The sequence below is a fragment of the Schistocerca piceifrons genome, chromosome 4 (assembly GCF_021461385.2).
Source record: "Schistocerca piceifrons isolate TAMUIC-IGC-003096 chromosome 4, iqSchPice1.1, whole genome shotgun sequence".
In the NCBI taxonomy this organism is placed as follows: Eukaryota; Metazoa; Arthropoda; class Insecta; order Orthoptera; family Acrididae; genus Schistocerca; species Schistocerca piceifrons.
In genome coordinates, this window is record NC_060141.1 from 616,524,495 (window position 1) to 616,548,027 (window position 23,533).

Sequence of the window (23,533 nt, forward strand, 5' to 3'; positions counted from 1 at the left end):
GGGGGAGAGATTAGTCTTTCCGCAAAGAGTAAGGCAGGGCCATTAAGAATCCAGAACTACACAAATCGATTACAGGTCAGGTTTCGCTATATTCCAGTTACCCATCATGGTGATTGTTTTAAGATCCTTTCAGAGTGGCAACTATTCTTCAAGTATTACCCAAATCACACCACTCTTAGTATATAACTCTACTGCCATTGGACCTGAATGTTGGTTGTAATATAATAAAATTCATAGACTATAATCAAAATAAATAACCATTCATTTTTTTCCAAAAGAGAAACTTTTATCCAGGTCTTGTAACCTTCAAAGTGACATTTGTCACCAAATTCAAGAGACGGGAACAAACACTGAGGTAATATGCCACTTTTATCTTAATGACACATGAAGTGGTATTCTATTGTCAGAAAACATATGAGGTGAGTCACTTAATCTGTTAATGTTGTCATATATTCTAGAAAAATTAAAGATATCATAATTCTGTATTCACCGAGATGAATTTTGAGTAACTTCTCACTGATCTGTGTATAGTCTCTTGCAGCAATATTAATTAGAGAGATACTGATAGCAACATTTTTTTCAGTTGGTGTCATAGTAATTTCTGCTGTATCTTACGTCTAGAGGAGAGGAAAAAACCAAAAGAACACTATTACAACATCTGGTAAGCCGTTACAAAGACTTTACAGAATTCAGAACTTAAGAATTCTCTCCATTTTAATATAAAAAAGATTGCCTGTCTTAAGTGAAGGTTTTTTGATTTCATATCCAAATAGGGAGGTACGTCATATTGTATTGCAAGGAAATGGCATTTTGTATTGCTGTGATATCTGTATGAAATAGCAGAGATGCTTTGCAATCAGTCTTTTTAATTCAATGAACTTTCAGTTGGGCTCTTTCACAAATCAAGAGATATCAAATATGCTACCTCCATAAAAAGAAATCTGAAGGGGGACAAATAAAACAGCTGAATGGCATGCACAAAGGTAGCCCGACTGATGGAAGGCTACAAAAATAATCATTTTGCACATGAGCAACAAACTGTCATTTTACAAGGCATTTAAATGCTACACAGACGGCCTAAAAGAAAGGCTGTAATGAGAAGGAGTGAAAGAAACAGTTATTCTGATATGTTTTGCTCAAAATATACAGATTAACTCACATTTAATACTTGTAGCACATTCATGCAACATTTCATTTCCTCCTTATACAACACGTGAAAGTAATCGCTTATCTCTGTACGAATTCACAAATTTCTGTCAGTTGTGATGCTCAGTCAGACAATTCCTAAGTCTGTTAACTTATTTATTAGATTTTGGTCTGTGCAATACTGTTGTATTTGTACCTACAATACTAGCACCATAAATTACAGTAGTTTCATAAAAATATAGTTATCAACATATCTGTTGTTAATATTGCTATAGAAAGAGGCTGTGTGTCAATAAATGAGGGTTGTCTATTAGGCATTATCTAGGTAAAAACAAAGTTACAATACCTTAAGCGATTGCAGAAAGATAAAATACTTGCAGTTAACAGGCCAGGTGACTCACCCTGTATAACAAAACAAGCTAGCAACACAGGGACAGATAATTTCACTACTATAGTTTGGTGCATGAACAATTGCAGTTTACGGAGCTCGAGACAGATATGGGACTGCATTGTTGCCAGTTCCAAGCAATGGTTGCGGTAAGTGTCTAACGTTTTCCTGATGACCGGTGACTGCCTGGTACTTGGGTGCAAGATTCACACGTCTCTCGCAAGTGATTTACATATTGTGTGCAGCCGAACTACTTCTCAGGACAAATGGCTGCGTCGATCTTCACAATGCTTCTTCTCCAAAGATTATGTGCTGGTTAGAGAAATATTACTAAACCACTTCTCTACCCTTTAAATGATTCATTACTCACAGAAAACTTTTATATCAACTCAGTTATATTTTCTTCTTTACAATAAGACAACTACACAAGTTTCACATGTTCTTTCTAGTCTCGTAAATTAACTACAGCTGGAAAACCGTAGTACTTAACATATACCATTACAGTCTCTTTTGGTTTTAATAACCCTTGTCAAAACACTTCTGGCTCCTAGCAAGTCAAACAACAGAGTGTATGAGTCTCTAGATAAGACATATTTCGTTTGTTCCCAACAATCACTACTGTTTCACTCCAAAGAGTAGCCCTTTGTTACTACTTGTACTGGTCATACAGCTTCCAAGGCGTGCGCTGCCACCATTTGCGGGGCCGATAGACCGCCACAACTTTAATCTTCTCGTAAGACACGCCCGTCCTGCACACACATAAACCGTAGCGCAGTAGACATTTCCACTCTTATACACTCAGCCTTAAAATATCGTGTGTTCGAGACAGTGGAAATACGAGTGTCTCTAAAATCTATCCCAAAGTTCTCGAGGCACTACAAGCACATATAAGTGCTCAGCACTTGAAGAAAGTATGTATACTGCAAATTATGTCTCTCGCTTGCTCATATAGAATTTGTTGCTTACCACCACTGTCAGCTGTGACAAATCACGACAAATGGAATAAAAATTCACTGACTAACTCATGATAATACCGTTTAATGCTCAAACTGGCTACGACATTCAGAGCAGAGGGCTGAAAACATTACTGAACGTTTATCAGAAGTTGGGAAACACATGAATTAGATGTGCAGAACAGATCCAAACTCTACTGCCATCCTTCACGACTCTAACTGTAGTCTTTTCCTTCCAAATAACTGTCAAATATATCATTATATTTGCTTACAAAGGAATTGGTTTTTACATCCACTATACAGTTGTAAACCTTCCTGAATGATGCATGCAAGCATTTATACTAGTGTAGCACACCCATGAGTAATCTTAAAGACACATGCTGTGTTTCTTTCTCTGTAACAAAATTTAATTGTTGGGTATGTCACACTGTCAAAAGTGTGGCCAATCATGACCAACACTATCAAGGAATTTATATACAGCCTGGTCATGTGTGCCTGATGCCATAATAAACTGAATTGGTTGATGGCAGGGGAAACCATCAATTGTTGTAAATCGAAGGAATGGATAGTTAGGCCCCACAAAAACCAATCAGTTGCCAATTTACTGCCGCAACCATGCATATCACCCAGAATCAAATCCATATTAAGGGGTACTAAAGCCATCATCTCACAAGTGTGCCTGTGTCCATTGCATGTTAAGAGGGTATAGGGCACAGGAACAACTGGCAGTAAGAAACACTGTAAATGTCACTTGCACCAATAAACTGTACAGGACATTGGTGTGTGTGTGTGTGTGTGTGTGTGTGTGTGTGTGTGTGTGTGTGTGTGTGTGTGCGCGCGCGCGCGCGCATGTGCGGAGGGGGTGGAGTGGGGGGATTAAAACAGAGGAAATGTATGTTGGAAAACACAAGATGAAATGAAATTCACTTGCCACAGGGACACATTCAAGCAGATGGAGAATGTATTTTCATTTGGGATATGTTTAAGGAGGTGTTAATTTGAAAAATAGAAAAAAAAAAAAATGGGAGGGGGGGTGGGAAGGGGAGGGGGAGGGGGAGGGAGGGAGGGAGGGAGGGAGGGAGAGAGAGAGAGAGAGAGAGAGAGAGAGAGAAACAACAACGTTTTTAAACTGTCACAAAGTCTACCATTTTTCTCACTGGCTCTATATTTGCTGCTTCCTTTTAGTATCATATCCTGAATTAATTCGTGGAGGTGAAGTGAATACGAAAATTTTTTTGGTACGACTAATTAACTTAAACACTATACCTGTAGCATAGGAAGCCTTTCTCTAAACTGGAACTGCCAAGCCAACAACATTTAATGATTCAAAATTTTTTTGTTGGTGTTGGCTTCATTAGCATATCAAAATGCTAACAGAGCAGTTACCTTACTGGATAAGAGCTTCTTGTGATGTAGAAACACGGGATACAACTTAAATTAGTAACAGACTGATATTTGAATACAGACTTGTCCTTCACGCACAGTCCTGTTCAATTAGAGTCGCTAAATATATATCAAAGAATGATTCGAAGCTTCACCTTTACAGTGGATCCTCTGGATGTCTTTCAGCTTACCAAAAATTATTTAGCATTGCTTGTACTCTTCTAACAGTAAAAGAATTTCATCACTGTCGCAACCCCAGAGGATGTGGGGGGAAAAAAGAGTATTCCTCCCACAGGGCTGTAAGTGAGAAAGAAAGAGCAATGATATGAATTTACTTTCACATCAACAAGGCCAAAAGGATTGCCACAGTGAGAATTTTATGAAGTCCTGAAGAGATGGAGAAAGATCAATGGAAAGCTGAAGCTCTGTGTAGGATTCTACGACATGTCAGAATGTTTGAATTGGATGAACATTGTCCCCCCCCCCCCCTTTCCTGTCTCCCTCTCCAAACTGTAACAAATGAATGCTGTGCAGAGTTAACTATAATGCATTTACAACAGAAAAGGCAATTACAATTAGATAACTTAACTGAAATACATTTTGAAATACCTCTCCAAGCTGATCCTATCCACTTGAGGTAATGGGAGATCACACTTACTAGGTGTGCTATAAAGCGGATCAAATTTTACATACAGTGACTCTCTCCTCGGATCCCGCATTTGCTCAGCAGATCCTGATGAAATATTCACTGAGGCATGTTCTCTAGACACTGAAAATAAACAAGTGACTAAATAAATGACAAGTAAATGCAAGAAAAATACCTTGTTAGGTGATATGTAGAACATACTTTCTGACTAATAGCTACATCATAATAATTCACGTAAAAGCTATTGTTATATTCCACAGTTTTTTTTTTTTCTCTATTTGTTACATCCAAATTGTGCACAGTTGTATATTTGCAACTATAATCCGTAATACTTAGTCTTTTAGTGTTGAATACGTTCTCATGTGACTAGCAAGTGTTCTTGGTGGCTCCACACAACTTAAGTGTGGTGGGGAATGCAGTATGGGCCAATGTGAAGGCTTTGGAGAGGGAAGAGTGTCCATGAGGTTCAGCACAAGCTCAGGGGGAGGGGTATTTAAGAGCAGGTGGGGGTACGGCGTGGCAGCACTCAAAGCCAGGTGTGAGGATGTACTGGGGCAATGTACTTACGATCTGTTTGACTGTAAGCAATGTCTTCAGTTCCCACAGATATCACAGTAGTACTATTCATGTCAGCACCATGCGGTGCTCCCCTTCCGAAAACTTCTGCCTCTTCAATCTGTAACAAAAGAAATCATTACTAATTCACAGCTGGAAAAAAACACTGATTAATTGGATTTCATTAAAGAGAGAAACTTTAATAATTGGGGAGTAATTGAGGGGGGGGGAGAAGGGGAGATAATAAGTGTGGTAAAAATTATGCTTTTGGGATACAATCTAAGTGCATATGACACGGAAATAAAATTCGAGGACAAAAGGATCGAAAAGGCAAGTCCTTTTTCTCTTTTAAGTGAAAGTAGAATGAAACTACAGAGAAGCAGGAGAAAGTGAGAGCATATGAAGTAACATAACTTTCAAATATCGGAAAACAAGAACTAAGCAAGTCAAGGCACTGGCTGTGATTTAAAAAATGAGAGATACAAAATGAGACAATTATATCACAGACTAGATAAACCTGCCTTTCTTCCTGTGCAGTGACTGTCTGTCACTGTTCGTGAATGTTACCACTTACATAGCAAAATTCCTTTCCGTTAATTTTGTAGACCTTTTCTCGTCATAGTTCTCTCCTGTATAATCCACAGAGACCCTACTCTCTGCATTCAATTTTCCCCTCGTTGCTCAATCATCATTTGTTTTTCACCTAGTGATTTTTAGGAAAGTGATATTAACTGCTAAAAAACATTTTTGTACCACACCGAGAGCTTGTAAGGCTAAGAGTGTTGGAAACCTATTTCTGATTACCCTTGTTCACAACAGGGAATCCCCATCTACAGCAAACCGTGTAATGAAGATAAAAGTAGAGCTGCACTGTCAATGTGGTTTAGCACAGTGCACCACATTTTCAATGGTAAATGAAACAACCCGACTGGGCACATTGTTTGGTCTTTCAACATGCCGCCAATGGTCACTTCCAGCTTAGACCATGCATAAATTGCCACTTTATACGGCAAGGGCAGTTGTCAGCATGGAAAGTAGGTGTACTGCTACACAACACAGCAATGTTGTTTGAAGATTCTATGAGTACTGGGAGACACAAAAAGCTGGAGATCGTCAGGTACCAATTCACTTCTTATGCATGTAGTACCATAGGTTCAACACCACGATATATCAGTCACATTTTGAGCCTTTATCAAGTACAGATGCTGGTACACAATGAAGCTCAGTATGGTAGTTTTCAGGAAGTGGGACAAGTTTGGGCAGCAACACCTTGACCAAAGTGGACAGTGTGCCAAGGAGAAACTAGACATGTTACAATGCACACGGTTGAGCAAGACAGTGTTGAACATTACTCAGCAGCAGATTTTGGTTTCACAAACATGTATGTCGAACAGACCGCTTTTATTTTGCTTGATTATTATTCTATTTTTATTTTACAGTATACATTTTTTAGTTTCATAAGCCTTATTTAGTCATTTCCTTCCCCTCTCGAATCAAAGCCCACCTTAATTCACAGATCCGTAGTTTATTTCAGTGTGTCTGGGAGTCTATTTATACAGGGTGGCTAATCAAACTTGGGAAAAAATTCCCTGAGAATTCCAGGTGCGAGGAGGAAGATGGTGTCAAGAAGCTCCTGATAAATTAATGGCAAACAAGGGTCGGGGTGGGGGGGGGGGGGGGGGGGTGAGAAAGCAGCATATCACAATGACCTTTCTTTCCTCTCAGCTGAGCTATATGTTTGTTGTGGTCTTCAGTTCTGAGACTGGTTTGATGCAGCTCTCCATGCTGCCCTATCCTGGGCAAGCTTCTTCATATCCCAGTACTTACTGCAACCTATGTCCTTCTGAATCTGCTTAGTGTATTCATCTCTTGGTCTCCCTCTACGATTTTTACCCTCCACGCTGTCCTCTAGTACTAAACTGGTGATCCTTTGATACCTCAGAACATGTCCTACCAACCGATCTCTTCTTCTAGTAAGTTGTGCCACAAACTCTCTCCCCAATTATATTCAATACCTCCTCATTAGTTATGTGATCTACCCATCCAATCTTCAGCATTCGTCTGTAGCACGACATTTCGAAAGCTTCTATTCTCTTCTTGTCCAAACTATTTATCGTCCATGTTTCACTTCCATACATGGCCACACTCCATACAAATACTTTCAGAAACGACTTCCTGACATTTAAATCTATACTCAATGGTCTCATTTCCTAATCTAATTACCTCAGCATCACCCGAGTTAATTCGACTACATTCCATTATCCTCATTTTGCTTTTGTTGATGTTCATCTTATACCCTCCTTTCAAGACATGTCCATTCCGTTCAACTGCTCTTCCAAGTCATTTGCTGTCTCTGAGGGAATTACAATGTCATCAGCGAACCTCAAAGTTTTTATTTCTTCTCCATGGAGTTTAATGCTTACTCCGAATTTTTCTTTTGTTTCCTTTACTGCTTGCTCAATATACAGATTGAATAACATCGGGGAGAGGCTACAACCCTGTCTCACTCCCTACGCAACCACTGCTTCCCTTTCATGCCCCTCGACTCTTATAACTGCCACCTGGTTTCTGTACAAATTGTAAATAGCCTTTCGCTCCCTGTATTTTACCCCTGCCACCTTTCGAATTTGAAAGAGAGTATTCCAGTCACCATGGTCAAAAGCTTTCTCTAAGTCTACAAATGTTAGAAATGTAGGTTTGCCTTTCCTTAATCTTTCTTCTAAGATAAGTCGCAGGATCAGTATTGCGTCACGTGTTCTAAGATTTCTACGGAATCCAAACTGATCTTCCCCAAGGTCGGCTTCTATCAGTTTTTCCATTCGTCTGTAAGGAATTCACGTTAGTATTTTGCAGCTGTGACTTATTAAACAGATAGTTCGGTAATTTTCACATCTGTCAACACCTGCTTTCTTTGGGATTGTAATTATTATATTCTTCTTGAAGTCTGAGGGAATTTCACCTGTCTCATACATCTTGCTCACCAGATGGTAGAGTTTTGTCAGGACTGGCTCTCCCTAGGCCATCAGTAGTTCTAATGGAATGTTGTCTACTCCCGGGGCCTTGTTTTGACTCAGGTCTTTCAGTGCTCTGTCAAACTCTTCACGCAGTATCATATCTCCCATTTCATCTTCATTTACATCCTCTTCCATTTCCATAAAATTGTCCTCAAGAACATCGCCCCTGTATAGACCCTCTACAAGGTTTGTCCAGAAAATACATATAAAAGTTGAATAATGTCTTTAAGTTACAAGTTGCAGTCACCGCCAGGTGGGACTACTGCTGTAATCAATCCCATCAACGCTCAGTTCAAGTCAGAGCACTCTGCGTGAAGGTGAGAGTGTGTGGCAGCTGGTTGACAGTTACCCTTTTTCACCTGCCATCGGCATGGAGCTCTCTCCGATTGAGGAACAGCGCGTCAACATCAAGTTTCTTGCAAAGCTAGGCAAGAATGGCTGTGAGATTTTTGAGTGTTTGAAACAGGTTTACGGAGACAATTCTCTGAAGGAACCAACTGTGAACAAGTGGTTAAAAAGGTTCCGGGATGGCCGAGAAGAAGTGGACGATGACCCTCGCCCAGGACGCCCGTCAACATCAAGTTCCGATGCAAATGTTGAACGAATTCGGGCTTGTGTTCTTAAAGACCGTAGATTGACAGTCAGAATGATTGCTGACGAGCTGTCAATCCGCAAAACAATCGTTCACAAAATCCTGACACAAAAACGTGAAATGAAGAAATTGTGTGCGAAAATCGTACCGAAGCTCTTGACACCAGAACAGAAAGCAAAGAGGGTTGAGTGCTGTCAGGATTGGTTGGAAGCAGAGGAACAAGGGGACTTTCTCAACCGAGTCATCACTGGAGACGAGTCCTGGTTTTATGAATTCGATGTGGAGCTCAAATCTCAAAGCATGGAATGAAACTAGCAGGAGAACCGAGAACAAAAAAGTCGCAAAAATCAAGGACCAATGTGAAGACAATGTTGATTGTTTTCTTTGATTCTACGGGCATTGTTCACAAGGAATTTGTCCCTCCCGGCCAGAGAGTGAACGGAAATTTTTACGTTGAAGTTCTGACACGTCTCAGAGCTCGTGTGGCCCGAGTTGGCAAAAGGGGGCAGGTGGATCCTTCATCACGACAATGCGCCTGCTCACACGTCGCTCGTTGTGCGCGAGTTTTTGGCCCGAAGCTCAATCACTGTGACAGACCACCCACCTTATTCACCCGATTTAGCCCTGTGTGACTACTTCATGTTCCTGAAATGCAAAATGGTGCTTCGGGGGCGGCACTTGGGAGATGTGGAAGCCATCAAGGCGGAAATGACACGGCAACTGAACAACATCACAACTGAAGACTTTCAGCAATGTTATCAACAGTGGAAATGGCGTTGGCAGAAGTGTATCGAGTACTTTGAAGGAGACCATATTGTAATACCCGAATAATTGTAAAATAACGTTATTATTCAACTTTTATACGTATTTTCCGGACAAACCTCGTATATACTCCTTCCACCTCTCCGCTTTCCCTTCTTTGCTTAGAACTGGGTTTCCATCTGAGCTCTTGATATTCATGCAAGTGGTTCTCTTTTCTCCAAAGGTCTCTTTTAATTTTCCTGTTGGCAGTATGTATCTTACCCCTCATGAGATAAGCCTCTACATCCTTACATTTGTCCTCTATCCATCCCTGCTTAGCCATTTTGCACTTCCTGTCGATCTCATTTTTGAGACGTTTGTATTCCTTTTTGCCTGCTTCATTTTTTGCATTTTTATATTTTCTCCTTTCATCAATTAAATTCAGTATCTCTTCTTTTACCCAAGGATTTCTACTAGCCCTCGGCTTTTTACCTACTTGATTCTCTGCTGTCTTCACTATTTCATCCCTCAAAGCTACCCATTCTTCTTCTACTGTATTTCTTTCCCCCATTCCTGTCAATTGTTCCCTTATGCTCTCCCTGAAACTCTGTACAACCTCTGGTTTAGTCAGTTTATCTAGGTCCCACCACCTTAAATTCCCACCTTTTTGCAGTTTCTTCAGTTTTAATCTACAGTTCATAACCAATAGATTGTGGTCAGAGTCCACATCTTACAATTTAAAACCTGGTTCCTAAATCTCTGTCTTACCATTATGTAATCTATCTGAAACCTGTCAGTATCTCCAGGGTTCTTCCATGTATACAACCTTCTTTCAGGGTTCTTGAACCAAGTGTTAGCTATGATTAAGTTATGCTCTGTGCAAAATTCTACCAGGCGGCTTCCTCTTTCATTTCTTAGCCCTAATCCATATTCTCCTACTACGTTTCCTTCTCTTCCTTTTCCTACTGTTGAATTCCAGCCACCCATGACTATTAAATTTTCGTCTCCGTTCACTACCTGAATAATTCCTTTTATCTCATCATACATTTTATCAATTTCTTCGTCATCTGCAGAGCTAGTTGGCATTTAAACTTGTACTACTGTAGTAGGCGTGGGCTTCGTGTCTATCTTGGCCACAATAATGCGTTCACTATGCTGTTTGTAGTAGCTTACCCGCACTAAATTTTTTTATTCATGCTGAGCTATATACCAGCCATAAACAGAAGTTTAACCAGAGTTTTTAAACACTGATAATTTATTTGGAAAAAATATTCATATGATTAACACATTTTGAGACATTAAGTATTCAAAAACTTGTGATTTATAAAACTTAATTAAAATTCAATTTTAATGCTAGGTTAAAAATGCAGAATTCCCTGAGATTGAACAACATTCGTGAAATTCCCTGAGCTTTTCAGGTAAAATCTAATTCTCTGAGGATTCATGTTTTCCAGAAGAATCCCCACCCACAAGGATTTATGTTCCTATTCATTATTTTCAAAATTGCACTTTAAATTAAGGTTACACAATTCAACAATTCATTAGCTTAAAATAAAAATAGTCATTACTTACACTGGGTTTTGCATGTGTAGTTTCTGTGGTAGCTTCATTCCCCTTTGTTAACAGGCCTGGTGAATTTGAAGCTTTAGATCCCGATTTAGGGGACTCAGAATCACTTAAACTGCTTTCCTTCCCTGGAGTGCTTGTCCCAGACTTGGATCTTGATTTTGGTGAACTTTTTTCAATGCTGTATCTTTTAGCAGGGCTGCTACCTCGACTGCTGGCACTGTTAGGGGAATTTGTTCTTGACACAGGTGGAGGTGAATGACGGAGAGCAGATTTTGGAGCAAAAGGATCAATTCTGTCATCCATACTGAGATAAGTGTGATCTTCCATGTCACACTTCAGATCCACAACTATACTGTTACTTACTTCCTCTTCAATTTCCTGTGATACATTAAATAATTCTTCAGCTACTTTTTCAGCTTCTGATGAAATATTGCCAAATTCTGGAATATCAGTAACCAATGTCTCATTAATGAAGTCCTTTAGCTCTTCCTGATTGGAGCATAAATGACTGAAATCACTTCCTTCACTCCTATAGTTTTCTTTCTTTATAGTGCCTCCATCACAACATTCCTTTTCTAGGTCTTTTTCTTGCAAACGACTAATTTCTATGATATTTTCATACAATTTATAGTCTTTATCATCTGCCTGCTGAGAGTTAACACCACCTTGCAGCAAAGGAATGGGAAGTTCCTCTGAATTATCAGGTACACTGCTTCTCAGATCAACATCTGCAGTTGGGATGTCCTGAGATCCATCAACAAATACAAGAGTTTCACTGGTTTTGCTCAAGTCTCGAGATGTGTCATCACAACTTGCTAACTGAAATGTAGTATTTCTCTCATCGGAAACACACTCTTCTGCTCCTGTGACCTCAGAAATTACAGGCTCTAGTTCAGCACCTACACCTGGTTTCGGTAATTCCTTAGAACAAATGACAGCATCAAAATTTGCGTACTGAGGGACCAAGTCTGAACTTTTGGAACATTCCTGAACACGTGATATAGATGTTGCTTTAGAAGACAGGCAGGTAATGTTTAAAGGAGTTTCCAAAGTAGCTATTTCCTCACATCCACCAATATCTAGTTTTGTGTTAGCACAAGCTAGATCATTACCCGTAACTGTTGGAAGACTATAAGGATTTTGATGGTTATCTTCAATACCTGAAGGAATTTCAGTACCAGTGTCTTCTACACCTACAATAATTTCATTAATACATGCACTCTGAGCATCAGTCTCCAACAAATATTGTTCTCGGTTACTCTCAATTAAAATGTGAGGTTGAACTACGCAGCCATTACATGCTATGGATGAGTCAGCACTTGTGGGGTACAAATTATTTTTTTCACTTGGAATGTGATCTTTCTCACTTGCTTCAGGTAATCCTGGAATGACAGTTGTTGCTTTCTGCGATGCCTTTAAATGTATCTCTTCATCTGCATTAATGGAACTAGAAGGGTCCTCAACTACACCACTATTAAGTACTTCATGTGCTGGAGAATGTTCACTGTCAGTATCACATTCAAGTTTCTTAACAGAAAGTACTGCAATGTCTTGTCCAACAGGAGAATTCAAATTCAATTTGTCGAGATCAGCACACAAAATACTTATATCGCCACAGGGCAATGTAGTTTCCTCTTTCTGGGTTTCAGGTGCGGAAGCACTTCCATGAGCAGATTCTTCAAAGACATTTGAATCCTCAGCTACGATACTACTACTGTGAGAAAGCCCATCTGGTGGGTCAGTTTCAGCTGCACTTTCGTATTCAGTAGTATCAGTATCTGCAAGAAAACACAGAATAATAAGTGGAATTATGTAATGATATACAGCAAAGGAACATTTACATTATATGAAAGGCACTCCAATAAAATAGTTAATTACACATTTCGTAAGTGTAGATTGTATGTATATCTGTCCTTCATGGAAATATTTTAATGTGACATTCAGAATCGGTAAATAATGTGTAGTTGCTAAGTGAAGTAGGCAACTTTCCAAAAATTTGTGCAAGAAGTTTAGAGAACCCAATCATCACAAAGGCAGGCATCTTCCTCAAATTATCTCCCTTTCTCATATTTAATTCTTTAATTTTTTTCTATTATTATGGTTGTTCTGTTTTACGTTAACTACAAAAGCAGGAAACAGCAGTCAGTTTGTAATATCACATCAATGTGGGCTGAGTAAAAAAAAAAAGCACTTTAGCTGTATGATGATTTTGACAAACACACACACACACACACACACAGTCAACAGTGGAAAGTGCAGCAGATGCATCTCATAATAATCTATAACAGTAATTCCCAGACTGTATCTTACTTTACTTTACTTTTAGTGTGAAACGGATAATGAGAAAACTGACTGATAAAAGTAGCAGCTACAGAAAATGGATTTACTGCAGAACATTTGTTTTGGACTGTACGCTGAACACATGAAGGTCGGATTGTATGTCCCCTCCCATTCATTACAGCTGTCACTGTCTTGGCCCGGAATGGTACACCTTGTTTTGATGTTGATATTCTGCCTGGGTCTTGCCAATTTTTCTCAAGTCTTTGTGCCGCTTTGCAACTGTTGCGAACTTATGTGGTATACCGATGTGTGGCGCAGCAATAGTCACCATGCAGTGAACAGTTTGTTGTTGTTATTGTCACTTTGTTGGGCATTATGTTAAATGGTATCGTGACATGAAGAACAATTGCATCTGGAACAAGACTCAGGATGTATACGTGGACAAGGAAAAAAAATTCCCGGATTTTTCGAGGATTCCCCGGTTAATAATACGCTTTCTCCCGGGTGAAAATACACTTTTTCCGTGTTAAGTGACAGTATACTCTTCCTTGGCACTGTAACAGTCATCAGTCTTTTGAATATTTATGGTTTTATATACCGACGTAGAATTTCCTGGCACTTTAAAAAACAGAACTTACGGTGAAAAACACATTTTTAAAGACCTTAGGTGTGCAGCAAATTGTACGCTGCATATTTTCGTATTATGAAGGTATTAATTTGAATTCCACCGAACAACGCACATCACTTTCCGAAGCATTGAAATCGAGATAGCGATGTGCTTTTGTAAGCGTCATAGCTCATTCACATGATCTCGCCAATTGATAACAGCAATAGGACACGTGATGTAGTCAGTCAATAGCAAGATCACTCTTCAGTAGTGCGAATACACAAATAAGAAAAGTTAATGGCTTAAATTAATATACATAGCAATCACATATAATATTGGTCTCGAAGATTAATAAGTTGGAAGAGAAGCTAAGCCTCCACATATAATGTTGATCTTTTTTGCGCGTGTTACACTTTGAGATACATCACACAAATGTGCTAGTAAAATTTTTAATAACAACGCAAATGTCTCATCTTCTGGGCTCTAAATTCTTCTCAATGGTCGTCCTCAAATAGCTGATTTTTAAATGAGAGTCAAACGCTTTGTGATTCAAGAAATTCATCATACATTCTCGCACATAGTTCATCTTGCATAAAAGGAAATCTGCTTTGAATGTAACGCTTTTCAAAACACCATTCGCAATATTTTCCCGTGACCTGTTAGAAATAGGTTCGTTTCAGCAGTTGCAAGAAAGCGCCAGATAACTGGCGTCACTGCGCTTGCGCAGCTACGATGACGCAGGAAGCCCATGTGTTCGTACGAGTAAAACATTAAAAGATCTTACATTATGTCATAAAAGAAACAAGACATCAATGGATACTTCAAGAGCGTCGGGATTTCGCGAACCATACTAAAATGCATAAATCGGCTTAAAATGCACATCCGTATGTAAATTTTCTTGGAGTACCAGTACTCATGTTTGCTAGCATAATGCCATATGTGCACTTGAAATGCAGCGAATAGTTCAAACTAGCCAATAGCGTGAAGTTAAACACTTCGTTTCAAATGAATTGACTGCCTCAGTAGAAAGGATTAATAAAAGCCAAATCTCTTTAGCAAACCGGCAAAAATAACTTCATTGTTCTGTAAGGCGATTAATGCTTGACTGTCAAAGGTGGAAATAAAATCTGAAGCTATTAACATATTTTAATGCCGTAATTATGCGAACGTATTTTAATTCATTTGATAGCTCCTGGCCACAAAAATCTGTTTTGTAATCATTTAATGTGAGAGCAGTAAACCAAGAGGAAACAACAAAATCACTGAACGTAAACACAGGTCACGTGGAGACGACCCACCTCCCCACCACAACTCAGGCTGCTCTGTGCATCAGCCCCGGATCTACGATATTTCCGAACAGGGGCAATATTAAGTAGTGCCGCCCAGCCGCACTTCCATAACCAGAAGCGGGAGAAGGTACTACTCATACGTGACTCAACTGCGCATGCACTGTTCCTAAAGCCTTTGACACACTTTACTGTTGGCAGACGCTTGTATGAGCACTGTTTTGTTGTTGTATATGGTGCATTTCCTTTGCAACTAAAGTTTTTTTTCTCCTCCTCCCCGTTCATGTTTTGTTGCTGCAGTATCATTCTGCAGAAGCGGGATACAATAATATCCTTTGTTGGAGTATTGGTTCTTACCAGTCAAAATCACAAAAATTTAATTGAAAACTAAAACAATGAAAAATTCCCGAAATTCTAAACAATTCCCAGGTTTTCCCCGGTTTTCTCCTGCATGAAAAAATTCCCGGGGTTTTCCCAGATCTCCCGGGGCGTATACACCGTGAAGACTGTGCATTTTATGAGCTAATTTGTGAGTACTATATAGTTGTGATGTGATATTTCACTCGAGTGTGTGGCTTACACATGACTTGTGTTTTATTTTAAGCACAAAGTGGTTTACGTGAGGAAGCTCCCTTCACCTCCAAGGATGTAATTAAAAAACCTCAACCAATACTTAATTGCAAGAATGATTAAAATTACTGACAATCTGGTTTTACACTAAATGCCAGTACATGAACCTATTGACTATTTTCAAAGGGAATCTGCATTTTGTAAAAAAGAAATCCAAATTTGTGGCAAATTTTATGATAACTGATGTAAGTTGATAAAGCTTACCAGTCCTCTGAATGGTTAAGGTTTCATACACTGGTGTAGAACTTCCCAGCACTTTTGAGAGGGCAAGGAAGGGGAAGGAGAGGGTGGGGGGGGGGCAGCAGGGGGCGCGGAGAGAATCACATTTTGGAAAGATCTTTGATGTGCAGCAGTATGTACTCTGCATATTTTCATATTAAGATATGCTGCATACCTTCGTATTACGAAATTATAAACTCTAATTCTACCCAACAGACTGCGATGTGCTTTTGTAAGCCAATAATGGCTCATCACACGTGATCTCGCCAGCTGATGATACCAGACATTCAGAGTATAGGACACATGATGTAGGTACCATATAGCAACATCACCATTAAGAAGTACAAGCATGCAAATATAAAAAGTTAATGGTTTAAATTAATATACACAGTGCAGCTACAAGAAAAGCTAAGCTTTCACATATAATACTGGTCTTTTTTGTGCGTGTCACACTTTAAAGTACATGAGACAAAAGAGCCAATAAAATTTAAAATGATGACATAAATGACTGGTCGTCTGGGCTTGAAATTCTGTGGCTGGTCCTCAAAGTGTTATGTTTTAAATGGGAGTCAAACACACTATGGTTTAAGAAAGACCTCGCACATTCTCACACGGCATAATTTATCTTGTGTAAAAGGAAATTTACTTTGAAAGTAATGCTTTTCAAACCACCATTCACAATATTTTCCCGCGAGTGTTAGAAATAGGTTTGTTTCAGCAGCTGCTAGAGAGCGCCAGAAAACAGGTGTTACTATGCGCGCGCAGTTACAATGACGAAGGAAGCTTGTTTGTTGATACGTATAAAACATTAAGAGATCTTACATTAGGTCATAAAAGAAACAGAACATCAGAGGATACTTAAACAGCATCAGAATTTCATAAATCATACTAAAATGCGTAATTTGGCTTGAAGTGCACATTCGTGTATGTCCAGATTCATAATGAAGTAGGCCCCAACTTGATATAAAGCGTTTCAGTGTGGTTTTCGGTATTTAAGTTTTCTTGAAGAACCAGTACTATATTACCTCATGTCTGGTTCTTTATTATGGCATAATGCCATACATGCCAGAGGATGAAAATGAGCACTTGAAATTTAGTGAAGAGTTGAAACTAGCCAATAGTGTAGAATGAAACACTTCATTTCAAATACATTGCCTGCATCAGTGGGAAAGATCAATAAAAGCCAAATTTCTTTAGCATCTTAGCCTTCAGTAATGATGTGAATGTTCATTAATGCACTTGATAGCTCCCGGGCACAGAAATCCATTTTGTTTCTATTTGATGTGAGAGATGTAAACGAAAAGGAAACAGCTAAATCACCAAACGTAAACATGGGTCATGTAGAGAGTATCACTCTCCCTACTACTTCCCAGACTGCTCTCTGCACATGACTGAATTTGGCAGCCAGTGGGTGCCAGAAAATTTTTTCCAGGTAGCCTCTGGCTACTTGTTCCTACTTCCGATACAGATGACAGCTGCACTCAAGCAGGTAGAAGAAGAAGAAGAAGAAGAAGAAGAAGAAGGAGGAGGAGGAGGAGGAGGAGGAGGAGTTACTGCTCATTTGCAATGCAACTGCGCATCCGCATTAGCCCTCTGGCAACTGCTCAAATGAACACTCATTGGAAGCAGCTTATTGTCATGATGTATTACATAGTCTTCGTCATAAATCCTTTGACACAGTTTGCTGTTGACAGATGCTTGTGTGTGTGTGGCGTGTTTTGTTGTTGTAAATGGCACATTTCCTTTGCAACTTAAGTTTTATCATTTCCTGTTTTATTGCTGTATTATTACTCTGTAGTAACAGGAAACAGTAACCGCATCAGTTCTTATCAGTCAAAAAAAAAAAAAAAAAAAAAAAAAAAAAAAAAAAAAAAAAAAAAAAAAAGTTAATTGAAAACTAAAACAAGGAAAAATTCCTGGGTTTTTCCCAGTTTTCTACTGGATGAAAAATTCCCGGATTTTCCTGGGGCATATGACTGGTGTATTAGACAGGATGTGAGGGTTAATCCTAAGAAGACTGTTGTGGTGTCATTAACGAAGAGGCGAGAATGGACCCCTCACATTAAGAGCATCTGCTCCAAGGCGAAAAGTACTCTAGTGAGTACCAGAAGGGCTTGTAAAAACTGGGGTCTAAGCCAAAGAGGTATGCACTGGATATACACCAAGGTGGTTAGACCTAGGATTTTCTACAGGGCTGAAGTGTGTTGGAAGAAGTAGAACACCAGGTTGCATCTAAGGAGCTTGCTAAGGTGCAAAGACTAGGCTGCTTAGCCATAACAGGTGGAATTAGCAGCACACCAACCGCTAGGATGGAAGCCATGCTGGACGTGCCTCCACTACACCTTTGGGTCAAGACGGAGGCAGCAGCTGGGGCATACAGACTTAAAAACTGGATCTCACTGGGATATCCAGAATCACACACTAACTTAATGAGTTAGGTAAATATGGGAATGGCTGGGGAAATGCCGGCTGACTATATAACAACTCCTAACTGCTTCAACAAGTCTTAAATATAATAATTGAAAGCAGGGAGCAGTGGGAAAAAACAGTTCAACACTGTACGGGGGACACCGATGGGTCGAAATCAGACCAAGGCGTTGGGGCAGGGGTGTACGGGGTTCAGCCAAGACTGGAGGGCATTATCTCTCTACTTAAACTGGCCTCTGTATTCAAAGCTGATATTACTGCAATCGGGGCATATGTAGAGGAGAATATGTGTAGGTGCTACAAGGACCATAGCATCTACATCTATTCAGACAGCCTGGCAGCCCTGAAATCACTGGCAGTTCCTGCAATGAGATCTAAGATTGTTGCAGAATGCCACAGGTCTCTGGTGGAGCTAGGGGGAAGCAACAGGGTAAACCTAGTGTGGGTCCCTGGCCACTCAGGGACCTGTGGCAATGAACAAGTCGACAGATCGGCCAGGATGGGGGCAAATACTCCATTTATTAGACCGGAACCTGTCCTGACAAAACAGCACGTAGAATAATAGACCAAGGTGCTTCAACAAAAACATGATAAGGTAATGATGCGCAAGCCATGCTTTAAAAGAAGCTCTGTAATCCTGGTATTGAACAGGAAAGAGATCAAACTCATCACGACTGGTGACCGGCCCTGGGAATTTCAAAAAACACCTACACACAATGGGTATAATGGAAGAGAACCCTATGTGATGAGGGTGAAGAAACTACATCACACCTAATCTTCGAATGCATGGCAGTGGAGAGTAAAAGATACAGAATCTTCGGGACAACTGGATCTGAAGAAATTGTGTCTAACAAAAAAAACTAGTAAAGGGACTCCTTGCACTATTTAAGGGGAGCCGGAGGTGCCTATGCTGGCCATGTTAAAATCACTAAGTTTGAGGAACATTTATGAATAAACTACCAAATAGAAAAATTGATTTTTTTTTTTTTTTTTTTTACATATAGAGTGGTTTAGTATTGCAGTTATGACAGGGGGATTTTGGAGTATCTTTTCTAGTTTCCTTCCAATTTTTTTTTTTATTAATGACCCAAATTTTTTTTACAAATAATTGCTTTATAATTAAACTGAAATGAAACTACTGAACATATTGCCAAATGGCTGTGTTACAACGTCAGTTTGACCACTAGGAGTGCTGTATAAAAATTTCATCTCTCTAGCTTCAGAGGATTTTGAGAAAATGTTCCTTATATTCAAAAAATTCTAATTTACGGGAAATGGCTATCAAAGTTTCTCAATACATTCCTGCACTATAGGATGGATTATCAGGGTCTTCTTCTTCATCCTCCAAAAGCTTCCTCTTCTGTCTTCTTTTCTGGCCTGTTGTTCCATCATACTTCATATGCCTTTCTCTTCTTTCTGCTCCTCTTATCCTTTCTCTGTCAATATTTCTTAGTGCTCGTACAGTGTTCACCCCAGCTGTAAATCCTAATGCCTTCAGAACTTCACACTGTTCCCTTGGTTGTAGGTTGCTATTGCATCATAAATGCCAAAGTGCAGTGTTTTCATGCTTACAAACACCCTTTTAGGAATCACTTTCCAAATCAAATTGTTTACGCTCTCATTAGGATTCTGCGTCTTTCCGTGTAGACATTTGTGTAACAATTCTGGCTGTGCTAAGTCATGAAAAATTGGTTTTATTGCATTTATCACAGCTGCTGGCAAACCATGTTTGTGATCATAGTACTTTTTTGCATTATATTTGCACCAGGAATCTTTTGGGCACAGGCTGTGTTGAGGGTATTCATTGGAAGAGGCAGTATGAAGGAACAATGCCCACACTGCTTTTCGCATGTCACTAACATTACTAGTATTTTGCCTTATAGCATACCCATGGTATCTCTGTAGACGTTCAATCACCTCATCAGTAAGCCTGCCTCTCCCTCCTATTGTCTTTCCATCACTGAGCTTACTTGAACCCAAAGTTAGTTTGAGCCTTTGAAGCCGTGCACCCATACGCTTTTGCACGTGCCCAATGCATTCCAACTTTTCAACTACAAATTCATTTCCATATGGTTTCAGTTCCTCTTTAGTCTTGAAACCTTTGGAGTCACCATCCCCAAGGTAGTATTTGTACCTAATGTTGTATCTGGGAACTGAACGTTCAAAAATTTGTTTCACTCCATCCACTTCCATTGCTCCACTTGATCCACTAAAATTTGCCTCACAGGTTCCACTGTCATCTCCTTCGATTTTATTTTTGCACCTACAATGTTTTGATAATATTACAACATCTATCACTTTTGCACTATCACCACAAGTAGCAGTTACAACCCCATTCAGGGATTTATGACCCCTCTTTTGCCAGGAACCATCTAATGCCACTACCAAATCCCTAGAACCACCGTTCATTTCTACAGATTCCTCCACTGCTTCCTTCATGGTTTTCAAAGCCACATCTTCAACAGAGGATCCTACCAGTTCACAGTAGTACCCAAATGTGCTTGGAGGCGATGGCAAGTTCATAATACCACAAAACAGTTTACCAGCAGCAGACCCTTTTCCAATGGATCGAAGACCATACACAAGTCCACCAAAGAGACTGGCTTGTGAATTGTAGAAAGTCACTTGATACTTGTAACATGCACAGATTATCTTCATCTCACAAGCTAAACCAAAGTGCTTTGTTATCTCTAGTCCCACTCATACACTTGAACACATTTTGCACAGAACACTTTCTTTCAGCACAGAAGATGATAATCCAATACTCAGTACTTCGTTAATATCATCACTGTCACTAACATATTCATGAAATATGTCACTTCTACCAGTCAGCTTCTTGCTAGAAGATGTCACAGGGCTATGGCCGGCCATGTGTTGCTTAGCAGAAGAACGCACTGTTTCAGTAATTGTAGTATAGCAACTTGGTATTAGTGTTAATTTTCTTTTCCCTACGTTCTTCCTCTTCTTATATGCACGGTTACTAAAACGTGGCATTGCAACCAGAACAATGCTTTACACAAGAAGTATAATACTACCAACAACAGGCGCAACACTGAACTAATTCGAAACGGTAAACAGCAAAGAGACGATGTTCCGCACTCTTAGCACTTCATTTGTCACAGAAAACAATGTAACCAATCCTTGCACACTCGCTGTATGCGTAACACAAGGCGCTGTATGCGTAACAGGCCGAGAAAATCCCAAGCAGTTCGCCAGGAAGTCACGAGAGGGTGTTACATGCATTCAGCGGCCGCCCATTTCCTCTGCAGGCGTGGGGGGGGGGGGAAATGGTAATAACCACTTCTAGGGCGAGTAGAACAATAATTGAAAGTTTACATTAAAGAGGAATGTACCAATTAATTTTTGGTAGGGGGGGGGAAAAAAAAGAGAGAAAAGAAGAGTAATTTTTTGGATTTGACCACCTCCGGCTCCCCTTTTAGGGCGCTGGTTGGCTTTACTAGATATACAGATAGTGATACGGCACAATAAACTCATTTTCGGTGTGGGCAGTGGCGGGTTAGACCTAAGCTGTTTTAGCTTCCCTGTCCAAATCAAATCAATCCGGGGGCATATACACCCTGCAAAAGCCTCATACCTTGTTAGTTTTAGAATTGCAGAAGAAGAAAAACCTCACACAATTGAGGAATCTTCCTTACTGCCCGTGGCTAGACATGGTCCAAGCAGTTTTTGGTGAAAAAGTGCCCAAAGAAATACACAATGTTACGCTATCCAACAACATGGTAAAAACAAGAATTAAAGACATGTCTTCTGATATTGAAGAAATGTCATTATTACAACTGCAGGAGAGCAGTTATTTTGCTCTTCAAACAGACCAGATTATGGATGTCACAAACATGGTGCAGCTACTTGTTTTTGTACTTCTGACAGTCATGAAGATATAGGAGAAGCGTTTTTATTTTGGAAACTGCTCGAGTCGAATGCTACTGCAGGAAACATTTTCGATGTGGTTGACATTCACTTGTTACAAGCATGTATTCCTGTGCAAAAATGCATTTGTGTTTGTACAGACAGGCCCATAGCAACATATGATCACTTAACAGGGCTGGCAGCAAAAGTGAAGACAGCTGCATCTGTTTGTTTATGCAAACACTGTATAGGACAACCACCGAAAAGCATTGGCTTCCAAGCATAAGCGCAAAACTCTTCGTATTGTTTTGACAGACACAGTAAAGGTCATAAACTTCATTAAGGCAAGGGCTCTAAACCCACAGCTATTCATATTATTGTATGAAGCTATGGCAGATAAATTTAGAAGTTTGCTTCTTCATACTGAAGTAAGATGGATGCCTCACAGCAAGATTTTAAACTGAATATTTGAACTGGGGTCCAAGGTTTTTACGTTTCTCAGTCACAATGAATGACATGCTTTTTTGCTGATGATCAGTGGTTATCTTGAGTAGTCTATTTAGCTGCTATCTTTGACAGGTTTCAGTTTTGGAATACGGCTTACAACAATGAGGCACAACTTCCTTAGCAGATAACAAAATACAGTCTTTCAAAAAGAAAGCTGACTCTCTTCAATGCACAAGTACTGAATAACAACTTTTTCACTCTCTCTTCTCCTACATCATTTTTTGGAAGACAGCAAACTACCTGGCATTGAAGATTTAGTTCGAGACATTATTATACATTTAAACATACTTCAAAAAGGTTTTGAAAGTCATTTATTATGCAAAATATGACTGGATAAAAAATTCATTTTCTGGAAAAATACTGGACGAAAGAAACACCACAATGACTAGTGGTAGTGTGCTGGAGGATGCTTTCAAAAAGAAAACCCTCTTTTTTCAAACAAGCATCTGATTTTTCGTGCCATTTTTTACTGCTTACATGTGTGAAAGTGGGTTTTCTGAGTTGCTGTACAGAAACAGAATTTGTTTTGGAGAAAACTTGGGAGTTAAATTAAGCTCATCGAGCCAGACTTTGATGCTCTGATTTAAGATAAACAGCAATGTGATTCCAGCTGAAACATGCACTTGTTTTTTCATCAGAATCTAAATTTGAAAACTGACTAATTACTGATTTTGAAGTCTGATTTTTTATTTGATTCTGAATTTTTTTATTGTTTGGACTTCA

At 39.5% G+C, this 23,533-nt stretch overlaps 1 protein-coding gene across 3 annotated transcripts in view; it reads right to left on the reverse strand.

Moving 5' to 3' along the window:
- The window catches only part of LOC124795253 (transforming acidic coiled-coil-containing protein 1), a 214,961-nt gene that overhangs the window by 81,528 nt on the left and 109,900 nt on the right, over positions 1-23,533 (reverse strand). For all 3 annotated transcript variants that reach the window (XM_047259195.1, XM_047259197.1, XM_047259196.1), the window contains 3 exons: positions 10,991-12,765; positions 5,084-5,192; positions 4,480-4,639 (listed from right to left, as the gene is read on the reverse strand). In XM_047259195.1, the coding sequence (XP_047115151.1) occupies positions 4,480-4,639; positions 5,084-5,192; positions 10,991-12,765 (2,044 nt within the window). The remainder of the gene's footprint in view (positions 1-4,479; positions 4,640-5,083; positions 5,193-10,990; positions 12,766-23,533) is intronic.